General features: G+C 36.8%; 1 protein-coding gene across 1 annotated transcript in view; it reads right to left on the bottom strand.

Annotated features, from left to right (window-relative positions):
• The window catches only part of KCNN2 (potassium calcium-activated channel subfamily N member 2), a gene marked incomplete at both ends in the record, with an annotated part of 75,511 nt that overhangs the window by 48,433 nt on the left and 14,428 nt on the right, over positions 1-12,650 (bottom strand). The window contains one exon of the mRNA XM_082335626.1: positions 5,640-6,058. Coding sequence (XP_082191752.1) covers positions 5,640-6,058 — 419 coding nt within the window. The remainder of the gene's footprint in view (positions 1-5,639; positions 6,059-12,650) is intronic.

Below are 12,650 nucleotides of genomic sequence, written 5' to 3'. Positions count from 1 at the left end.
AGCAGCTGAGGAACACATAATTTAGCTATTAATCCTTCTCGATACACCTAGCAAACCAATTTTTTATTTGGATAAATTGTTCTTTTTTGAATCTGGGTTATGTATATCAGACATTCACTGATGTACTTCTGTGATAGACCCCCTTGTTGCCTTCATTGATAAAACAATATATCTAATGTCTATTGGTAACATTTGCAATGAAAATGCAAGCAGTTAGATCTGGTTTTAGTTATGAGTTGCTTTGAGATGTAAATATCATAAAAGAATAATCTAACATTTACAGTTAATCTACACTCAGTCTGCAAAACCAGGAATTAAGACTACAAGGCACAGAATCGTTCATTCATAGCACAGCTTCAAGTCAAGATGATGATGGGTCATCTTTCATCATGGTTGTGTTGAATATTTAACAGTTAACTTTTGCCACCACTGAAGAAACCTGACTGCAAGTAAAACACTTTAGTTTCAGCGAGCCAAGAGAAGGTGAACCGTGATAAACAGCCAGCAATGTCAATACACAAACATTATTTGATCTGTTGGCAGTAATTAGACATATTATCTAGAAAAAATAAAAATGATACGTCATTGCTTCTGAGCTTTTGGGGCTAAAAATGGGTTTAAAACTAAATACCCAAGCTTGTTTTTTTCTTTTTTTTCTTAAACTACTAGCAAGAATCTTCACGCTGGCACTGCAGAGACTGCTAAAGGCAATTTCCAGTAGAGCGTGGCCTTGAGATTATATGTGCAGTGTACAACTTCAGATAAAGTTCTCAAGCCAACCAAAGAACCCAAACACGCACTGCAAGGAAATTAGATAGCTAAGAAACATTTTTTCCTGCATGAATTACAAATGAAAGTCTTGGTGCATCCACCTGCTTGTATCAAATGAATCCTTAACATTTGCCTAGCAGTTGTCATGCGTAAGCTCCTTACTCAAAGTGTTGTGATGGCATCAGATTTCCAAGAATTAAGACAGATATTTATTTATTTGTAGAAAACACTAATGAGCACAGAGCAGAAAAGGATTTCACCTTCACACACAGATGGATTTTGGGTTTGTTTGTTTGCTTTTTTGTTAAATCAAGGAAAGAATACTGAGCAGAAGCCAATGGGAGGAAGAAATGCTGACTAAACAAACTGCTCAATCTGAACTGACTTCATTGCCAGAAGTCAGAGAGAGGTACAAACAGAACCAAAAATGGTGCCAAAAATGTGCTCTCTGGGGAAGCAGAAAATCCACTTCTGTTCTCAGTTCCGCTGCTGTAAATCCACAGTAACTCCAGGCATGGGATACGAGCTGTTCTGGACGTACAACAGTGTAACGTGGGCACATGTGGCTCATGTTGCTCTGATACGTGGGCACGTTATAGCCATATGTGCATTCAGAAGGCAAGGTTCTTTCTTCCTTTGCACAGAAAAAAATAAAAAATCAACAAGAGCGACTACCTTCTACATAACCTAGAAAAGCAGCACACTTCTCAAAGCAGAGACAGGTCTTCTCCAGAAGAGTGAAGCAAATTTGTCAGACTTTTCAATGACTTTTCAATAACGCTATGCATATTACTTTTTTTTTTTTTTTTTTTTTTTTTGAGAAACCAAATACTTCTGTTTTAACTGCTATAAACAACTGATGACCATGCACAGAGCTATTTCAGTAACAAGATCAGTATGGGAGACTGCAAAAAGTAATCTGCTTACAGGGCTCATAATTCATATATAAAAGTAACATATTCATAAGTGTTCTAGATTGTGTGCCTCAGAGATGTTATAAACACAAACATCTATTGAATTAGACCTAATAAAAAATTTAGATTTTCATTATGAAGCCCACATATGACAGACAGCAATATACTGATGCTGGCAATGAAAAGGTAGATATTAAAACCCATGTAAGGTAATCTTCCCCTCAAAACAGACGTGTAAACCTGAGCAATAAAAGCAAGAGTTTCTGGCATTGTGTATACAGCAAGACTTCCATGCTTTCTCCACCTTTTCCTCCCAAACTCCCTCAGCCAGATTACTCAGCAGCCCTAGCAACCCGTTTATACTCAGCTGGCTGTCCACCATCATTATCTGTACTACATTCTGCCCTCATGGATGACCTTAAACTGCCATCCTGGAAAATACCTTGCTCACCAACCCAAAGTGTCACTTGCTATAATTAGCATTCTGGGAGCTAACAATACAGCCATTAAAGCACTGAGAAAGACACACATCCTGCCTTAGTTCAGTGTATATCAACTGATCAGTCAGGTGACCATTAAAGCAGTGAAGTCTTTATTCAGACGGTCAACTCACCTCCCTCAACCCATAACCTATCTCTACAGGGTTTTCCTTAGAGAGATGGATAGTGATGCTCTGTCATGTTACCTTCCTCGCTATGAAATGTGGTGCTTCCAAATCTCTGTTCCTATTCCCAGGACAGCTTGCAATGAGAAAAATCTGACTTTGAATAAAACAACAGTCTCAAAATCAGGCTGTCATTCAGCAGCAACAGCTTTTGCTGAGCACACACAACCTCACAGTAAGGACAATGCCTACTGAGACTTCCCCCCTCACCAAGGAATGGAATAACATTAGAATGTTTCATCTCCATTCCAAAATTTTAATATTTTCATCTATTAAATCGTATCACCATCACCTTGTTCCAGTTTGGATGGACAGCTAACTGACTTAATACACTGAAGAAATACTGAAATTGCTAGTGCAAAGCTTTATGTAAAACTACTACATACCATAAACTAAAGAGCTTGGTGCTAGAGTGATGCTAAGAACAACACTATCAAATTTCATTCATGTAAATCCCCCCTCATCAAAAAAAAGCCACCAGACTACTGCCTAATTCATAATTTCTGCCAAATGTATCAAAATTCATTAGGGTTTCATGTATAGTGTCAAGCGGAATAGCAAATACTCCTTGTAATGAAAATATTTATTTTCAGGATCATTTTGCGTACATAAAATAGTCTATTCCAACAAATAAAGATTCCCTCTAGTTAAAACTGAGAAAAAAAGTCAATTTAAGAGCAGATGAAAGAAACATATTTTATTTGTGTAAGCTAAACTTTTAACCACAGAGTAAATCAAAGCCATTAAGATCTTGGAGATATCTTCTGGGGACTATGACCTCTACACAGCACAAAATGGATTCAGTGGCCATACTTGTCCTTTCCCATGACAAATGGCTATTATATCTGTCTCCAGCTATACCAAAAGGGACGTGTGGCTTCACATGGAAGAGTGTTAACAGCCGTCCAATGTGTCGGGTTTTGGGGTTTTCTTCTGATAACTTTCTTTAAAAATGTACTTCTCTATGGGCTATGGATCTACAGGTTTTTGGTGGACTAATTAGTAACTGGAATCCAGAGCCAGTATCATTCATTTGGCAAAATACTTACATATTCCCTCAAGGGAAAATCTGACGCAAAAAAAGCAAAACTGGCTGTGCAACTAGCATGAATGACAGAAGTATCTAATTCCCAAAGCCAAAATACATTCCTTTTAGTGTTTTTTAAACATAAAATTAACAATTTTGTTAAATGTGAAGGAACATAATCTTGGACTGGACTCCACTGACAGAAGGTAATTATGCTAGAGACATATTAATCTAATACTCACTTCTATATTTAACTTTCTTTTAGTTGTGTTTTGTTTCAGTTTTAGAGAACTCAATGGCTATCCAGCTTACTGTCCAAACCATTACAGTCACTTCAAGGACAGCAACTGCAAATTAAAATGTGGAAAATCTATTACTAATTTAGCAGAGAGCTAAAGAAAATTCAGCCTTGTTTGCAACCCTGAGTTCAGTGTGCCTGACCAAACAAATAAGTGTCTTCCCAGGATCACAGTGATGCAGAAGTGACTCAGTTCTATTTCAGTAATTTTCACTGTGAGAGAGGCACAAGTTTTATAAGCTTATTTTGAGTGTACATCTATTAAAAAGTTAATAACACAATGACTATTTAATGCTACTTTTAAGTAATAATAATAATAATAATAATAATAATAATAATAATAATAATAATAATAATAATACAGATTATTAACCAGTGATATGTAAAACAGTGACAGCAGTGGATGCTGAAGTTACTCAGAGCCACTTGACAGGTAACAATTTGGGATATGCTTGAGTCGACACCCAGGAATTCCTGAGCACTAATTCTGTTGAAAGAAAACTGGTGGGAACAGAGGTGAAGAATGTGAGACAAAGGGGAGAGGCTTTGCAGAAGTCAGTTACATCTGAAAAGAGAAAATGCTTACTAAAATACAACTATTACAGATTCAGCCGATATCTAGAGTGCTCCATCTGCTCCCACTACGGGGAATATTTTGAAACTACGATATGTCCCTGTTAACGTGGCATTTTCAGAACATTCTTAAATGATTAATCTTGCCATAACATGAGGAAACAACATTGACACAAAGCATCTACTGTAACAAACTACATTCCACAATTCTGGGAATTTTAACAATAAAAACCACAATGTCAACATGATCTCTACACTCAGTTTATAAGATCAGCTATTTTTCTTTCTAACAAATGGAAAAGTAATATAAGGAGTAACTTCCAAAAGTAACATAACCGTAGCAGTTGGTGTGCAATTTAACTGCTGATTTCAATCAGCTAGCTGTCACAAATAACTCCCCTAAACTTCTTCTAAAATGGGCAGACATGGAAAGGAAGAGGAAAACCAAAATGGTCAACAACCAGCAGCAGAAATGCCTTAAATATGTTGAAGATCTTCCAGCTTAAGTAAGGAGAAATTCATTCCAGGGTCTAAGAGCTGTGCCAGGCATTAAATCTTTCATAGAGAGTCATTGTAATTGTCTCCTTAGAGTTAACTTATTTTATATTCCTAAGTAATCCTATCCAATCAGAAGCTCATTTCTTTTTTGTTAAAGCTGTGTTTGAGAAATTAAATTTCAAGCTGTCAGCACTGATAGCCATTCATTCTGCAACTACAGTGAATTCTGTGGGAGGGGGAAGTTGGACAACTAGCTGAAATTAATAAAAATCGAAGTTGGACAACTAGCTGAAATTAATAAAAATCTGCCTCTCAAATGCAGTTATTCTGATTTTTAGGGGAAGAAAAGAGTTATTACTGTAATTGTTCTGCCTGTTCCCCTTTTTTGATCTTGCCAACTACCCACCAATACTTTGCGCTTCCTTTTTTTTTTTGCAGGACAATAAAACTCATATTAAAAAAACCCCAAACATCTTCCACTGGAATTTTACATGGGCATCTACCTTAACCTCAATAAATTTAACTTACAAATGAAATAAATGAAAGCTGATATCAATGCAGAATATCAGCAACTACTCTTAATGACATTTTATGGTATCTGTCCACCGTGTTTTAGCAAACATACCTAAAGTTATATCAAAACACTGAAATCAAATCACAATGCTGTGGTAAACAGCGTGGCACAAACCCGTCTGTAGAAGTCCTTCAGATTAAAAGGCAAAGCATTCCTGACAATCTGTAATACAGAATACAACCCAACCAACACTCAAAATATCAAGGATCTGGAAGCTCCATTCCATTGAATATTTAGGTCCCCTGAATCCAAAACTGAAAAGGCAAAGCAAGAGAGAAAAATAGAAAGACAGAAGAAAGAACTAAACAGAACAACCTTACCTTTCACAAGCTCGGACAGTCCATGCAGCAATTATCCATAACGAGATACTAAAAACCAACAGTACAGTTCCTGGACATATTGTCATTAGAGTCTTCATAACAAAACGGGTATTGAAGTTTATCTTATTTAATGCTCCAATGCTTCTAGATGAGGCATCAGTGAAAAGTTTGCTATGCAAAAGCATAACTCTGGCAATAAGATATAGTCTTAAGAACATTGGTATAGATAAAATAATATCCACATCAGCTGTTGTTGTGGATGGAGCGTAAGAAAAGGCGAGCCGGGCTGTCCATGTGAATGTATAGTTCCCAGGTATGGGATGTATAGCACACACCAGTATTTCCAAGCAGATAAAGAAAATACGCTCATAAGTCATGGCTATTCTCCAGTCATCTGCTCCATTGTCCACCATGAACAACTGAAATAATAAAATATAAGGTTAACTTTAGTATATCATTAACAAACCTTGTTATAATTCCATTTTAAAATACCATAGTTTTCAGAGCTGCCAATGACCACTAAAAAGAAAATAAAGATGCCATTTCAGAAAATGACATTACTGCATCACTATGAAGTGAAACATAACTCTGATTAAGACAAAAAGAATTTTTTCATGCACTATTTTTAAAACTGTACATGAAACTGAATTTTCACATATTATTTACTAAGAATTCCTCATATTTTCTTTGTCATTTCTGATAAAACAAAACTCTGGACCAATTAAGCCTTGTCCCTTCAAAATCAATTACTTTCAGTTCATAAAATTGAGACAAATTTAAGAAAGTGTTTTCAGAAGGGATATCGAATTACAAATTGAAAATACTTTCTAAGATGCAATGTTAAGCCCGCCCTAGTGCATATCCATGTTTCAGACAGAGTGATACTATAGCTTCTGTAGAACTAGCTAAACAAGGCTGTTCAGTAAGGAAAGAGGAAATAAAAATACTTTTGCAGGATTTTAAAAATTAGATTATTCAAAAATGTATAAGTAATTCAATAGGTGAGAAGGAAAAGTATACCAAGAATGTCCTCCTTAATGTAAGAAGAGTATTTTCAGCACGCTACACACCGTATACACAGCCAAAAAAACAATTACTCATCTGCACTGCTCTTTGTGCCTTTCCATCTTTCAAGAGTTTAGAAATACAAGCCTGATCTGTCTGTATATGTTTTTAGAAATCGAAAAAACACTCTGCATCGTCCTCCCAATGCATTCAGTTTGTCTTTCAGAAAATTGCTCCAGTCATTTGTTTAGGAAAGTGATAATCACAAACTAAGTTTATTGTAGTTGAACTGATACTAAAAAAACTGAAGAAGTTAACCATAGTAAGAAACAACCCAAAACAAATTTCTGTATTTGCAGACCTGTTTTTCATCCCTTTGTGTTCTTTCCCTCTTACTTTATTGGGTGTCAGTGACAAGGTTTCGGTACGGGGTGGGGGGGTGGGGCGGGGGAGGCGGAGAGGGCTGCAGTGGTGGTGTCTGTGAGAAGAGGTCAGGGACTGCTCTGCAATGGACCCACTGCAGGACGTAGCTGAGTTCATCAGTGAAGCTGGTGGTGCTCCTATGAAAGCATATTTATGAAAGGGCAAACAATGCCCAGGCAGTGAGAATGAGGAAAAAAAGTGTGACAAACAACCCTGGAAATGTTAAGGTCAGAGAAGAAGAAGGGGGAGGAGGTGCTCTAGGCACTGGAACAGAGATTTCCCTGCAGCCCATGGGGAGGACCATGGTGAAGGAGGTATTTCCCTGAAGCCCACGGAAAGGACCACGCCAGAGCAGATACCTACACTGCAGCCCATGGAGGACCCTGTGGCCAGAGCAACGTGGATATATCTTGAAGGAACTGCCACCTGCAGAGAGCCCACACTGGAGCAGATTCTCCTTAAAAGAACTAATGCTCATGGAAGACCCATGCTGGAGCAGATTTAGCCTGAAGGACTGCAGACCATAGAGAGGACCGACACTGGAGCAATGGAAAAGTGTGAGGAGGAAGGAGTGGCAGAGAGGAACTGTCATGGACAGACTCCTGTTCCCCATATCCCCTGCACCACTCATGGGGGAGAAGATAGAGAAGTTGGGAATGAAGGAGAGATGTTGAGCCTTGGGAAGAGGGGGGCAGGGCAAGGTGCTTTAGTTTTTGTCTTTGTTTCTCACCATCCTACTCTACTTTTAACTGGCATAAATTAAATTAATTTTCCCCAACTTGAGCCTGTTTTGCCAGTGCCAGTAATTAATAAAGGATCTCCCCATCCTTGTCTCAACTCACAAACTTTTTAATCTCATTTTCTATCCTTGTCCTGTTGAGGAGGGGGAGTGAGAGAGCAGCTGGGTGGGCGTCTGGCAGCTGGCCAAGGTCAAGCCACCACACAGTTCTTACCTCCACTGCAATACTATTAAAGAAACACAAATAGTGTTGAATTGAGCTAAAGAAACACACTCAGTGAATTCAATGTATGCATCATGACCACATACACTTTCTTTTATCTGTGGTCATTCTGCAAACTTTGCATACTAGATAGGCAAATTGATACTAGAAGGCCAATTTATGTATGTATGTATGTATGTATACATGCATGTATTACCAAAAAAGTGCTGGTTTCCACTTAGCAAATGTACTATTTGGTATGAAGGGCCAAACTTTCAAAATACAGTAAGGCTCAAGTGCATTTGATTCTTGTGATTAGCTTGTAAGTGCTGTCAGTCAGATCACAGAAGCGGTACATCAGTTATGAAGAGGTCCAGGTATTTAGAACACCCAGAATACAGATAAATAGTAACCACCTTGACTGAAAAAGAGACAGATAATATCAAATCTTTCAAATGCTGTGTGGTTTTCCAAATAAAAGAATAAACTAACAACAGTGTTAAATATTTCAATTCTCAAATACATATCAAATATATGTCAAATTGGCAGTGTTTTAAAATGTCTTTTAAAGTTGCAAAATCTGCTGAAAAAAGCAATGGTCTTTTGTCCTCTCTTTTTACCTACCATCTTCACAGATTTCAAAAAGAATTCTATATGCAGAAAGACAATTCAAGAAAAATGATACCTTAAGTACTGATTCAATTTAAAAGATGAGAATAGAAGAACGTTGAGTTAAACTTAGTCATTAAAATTTGATCTTACAATTTTCGTAGAAGAAAATGTTATTTAATCACTGTGTTTTTTAAAAATTTTAAGATGTCATTATGGAATACATACCTGATAACATATTCACCTGTCAGCAGAAGAAATCCTAACATGCTACAAATAAAAAAGTCTCTCAGTAGCGCTCAGAGGAATGGATTATCTTTACAGACACAGAAGATCCCTATCAATTTCCCTCGATCTCAGCTGTGCCTATTTCTTCTAAGGAAAATAATATTTTAAAGTGATAATATCTTCAGCCATCATATAATGAGATTTAGGAGGTGAAAACATGGAAGGTAGAAAAGACCAGAAGCCACAAAGGACCACAGATCCAGTACAAACATTTCTGTTTCATAAAAGTACTCACATTTCAAAATCATATTTATAAGGAAAATTTCCTTACAATTCTGTGTCTCTAAATTCAAACTATGATGGATATCAAACACTCGGGAACAAATATGGGCCTCTAAAACAGGCTGTCACTAACCATTAAACTGGGACATACCGAAATGACACAGAAATCAGTACATGATTTCATGTACATTTTATATACTTGCAATTATGTAATCTATTAAATGCAAGTTTCATTTTTAATTTGGAAGATACACAGGCATTTGTGCATGCCTGAGTGCTTGGCCAGGTACATTTCCTATCCAGAAAGTGAGGCAGGTAAATGAATGAAGAAGAGCAAGAACAGCTGAACAGCACAATTTAAAGGGTACGTATACACCCTCTCAGCTGCGTTGTCTATTCTGTTATAATAACCATGCATTAATTTCAAGATACTACTCCCCATTTGAATGGAGAATGATGCTAGCAACAAAAAGAGAATGTAATAAAAGAGTGAGCAAACTCTTCCTGTAAAATTGAGTCCTGCACTCCACAGGGAAGACCAAACTCCAGTCAAGGTCAAAGATGTTATCCCTATTCATAGCTTTCAAATTTCTTATAATTATTCAGTGTTGAAATCTAACATAAGTCCTTCATCAGTGTTCTGCCAGGTTCTTCAAACACAGAACTTTCATATACCCTTACTAAGTCTGCACTCTATAAGAAAAAATTTGAAGTTATTTTCACCTGAGATTATATAATGTATTTCCAGCATGTTGTACGTAAAAGTAAGATATAAATCAATCTTTAACTTCAAATAAACTTGATATTTGTAATGCCACACAGTAAAAACATAAAAATAAATATCATATCATAGATATTTATATAGGTGTGTGTATATTTACGTAACACTTTGTTAAATTCATATAACACCAGATGAGAAAAAGAGAAACACATTCGAAGCAGACAGATTGCACACAATGACAACTTAGATCAGATTCCCTGAAGCTACTTAAAACAAAAGGAGAGGAGTTAATTTTGTAAATCATTAGTATATCGAAACAGATTCATAGCAAGCTATCAGACAATGCTGGTGAATGCAAAGAACAGGGAAACTAGCCATTTTCTAAAAATGCCTTTAGAATCCAGTTAAAAGAACAAAACTGAAAACTGTTATCACTACTCTGCTGTAATATTGTGGGGATACGTTAACACAGGAGTAAAAAGGAAGCAATAAACAGTGATAACGTAGCATCAGTTGTACTCCTGGAAGCATTCCTTGCAGAAGGGGAATCAACTGTACTCACAAACATATTGTTGCAATTGTTTAATTTAAAAATCCAAATTTAAAATGGTTAAATACTGGAGTCACTTAAACCTTACAGAAGAACTGATAGGACTATGATTCAGAGTAGCAAAATATAGCCTCTGGGGCTGCTGATTTACCAAACTTTTGACCAGACATTTTTCTATAGTTTGTAGTCCCCAAAATATCATTTATACAACCAAAAAGACAATTATGGTACTCAGAGAAGAAGACAGAAGATACTGCTTTTGTCTCACTACTGCAAAGATCCAAGTGATTGCCCCACAGCATCGAATCAAGTACAAATTATTTAAAACCATATGGTGGTGGGAGACAGATACCTCAAGCCTTTAACATAGTTCCCCCTAACTAGGGGATGAGAAAGACCTTCTTCCATCAACAGAAGACACATAATCAAAATGTCTGTATGCTATCTAAAGGCCTGTCCTTGACCTTGGAGGGTCTGCAGGAGTTCCTGAGGACTGCTGTGCTACTCAGCCTAAATACAACGCCACAGAACAGAGATGTTAGGAGGTTCAAGTCGTACATAAAGTCATGAGGCATCAAACACCTTCTGCATGCAAAGCACAGAAGGCAAAGAATATGTTTTTCACAAAATTACATGAGGGCTTGACTATCTTATATTTTCCAGAATGTTTCCCACATCCAGTGTTAAAACCAAACTTGCTAGTAGGTCATTAGAAATTGATCCACAAGGTCTTGTGGATATAGCTATCTACTGAATGAAACGTACTTGGTCATTCAAACGGGGAAGCTGGACTGCTCTATCACTTATCCATGTATACATGCATACACCCCCACCCCCCAATTACAAAAATGTCAATTTAAACAGAGGATTGTAAAAGTCTGGTACTTAGCTTCAGCACAAAAATTATTATTTGCATTGCATATTTATTTAAATTTGGCATCTCTGTGCAAAATGAGTTTTTCGTAGCTACTGATATTTTGCTATAAACACTGTGTCCGTCAACACACGTAAAGAAAACTTTGTGTTAATGTCTGCTGGTGGCTATGCGGCTCAAAATACTTCTTTCAAAGACTGTGTTTAAACCTTATCATCTCACGAAGGGATGCGTAACAGAGGCTCAGACCATTTATAGTCTTTGTGAACCATATTTTCCGAAGTGCAGCATCAAAAAGTTCACATTAAAATACATCTGAATAATACATCTTAGTTACTCTGACAGTCCACACACTTAACCACAGCCATTTCAAAAAACAGGTAGGTGTTAAACAACGCTCTTATCAGGTTTGTCTATGTCTTTTTTTAACCTCTGTCCCTCAGATCATTCTAAAACACCTACCCAAAACACTCTACGAGATTTTCTACAATGAAAGGACTATTATGATCACATAAACCAACACAGGGTTAAATTCTGCCTAAGCACACAAAGTTAAATTCCACCTACCCATATTTCCCTTCTGTTTTAGATCACATACTGCCAGTATTCTTTTTAGCTTTCTCTCTCCAAAGATACTCAGAGGAATTGCTCAATATTTTTAAATGGTACTGGTCAGACTTTCAGCTCTATTGTTCATCTCACACAACTGTGAAATAGCTCAACCCCCTGACACTCTACAATGCCAAAAGACCATTATAGCACTCAACAGTTGCTGGGACACATGTAATTTCTTTTCATATAGGTCTCTCTCTCTATATATATATATGTATGTGCTCTAGGGACCCAAAGAAGGTGAGATTCTCCTAAAAATGCCATTCTTTCTACCCAGTAACTTTCTATGCAGGTAACAGTGTCAAGAATTGAAATCCATGGACTACAAAGGAAAAAAAAAGGACATTCCAAGATACCAAGATTTCTTTCCTAGTGCTATGGAGAAGAACCCCCTGAGAAAAGAGTAATTATGCACGTAACTAAGAAATCATCACAAGCTTATAAGTATATAAGAAAATCAAAAGAATTAGATAATGAACTTATTAACAGAAAGGGCTGATTTGAAAAAAAAAAAAGATTATTATAACAACAAAACAGCTTTTCACTTTCATTATTAAAAAGATATTTCACAAGGCAATCTCTTAATTTAATTTAGTTTGGACTCTTGCTGAAACAATCACAGTTGAGCTTCCTCAGACCTGTAATCAACAGGAGATATTTAGTTATATGAATTTTTATGAACCTTTGAACCAAATCAGAGGTCCAGAAATAAAAGTCCACCACTCAGGGTTACCATATTCATTTCAGATACTCAGTAGACCCACCA

Source organism: Platalea leucorodia (assembly GCF_965183815.1).
Source record: "Platalea leucorodia genome assembly, chromosome: Z".
In the NCBI taxonomy this organism is placed as follows: domain Eukaryota; kingdom Metazoa; phylum Chordata; class Aves; order Pelecaniformes; family Threskiornithidae; genus Platalea; species Platalea leucorodia.
This window is presented reverse-complemented; position numbering and strand designations above follow the sequence as displayed.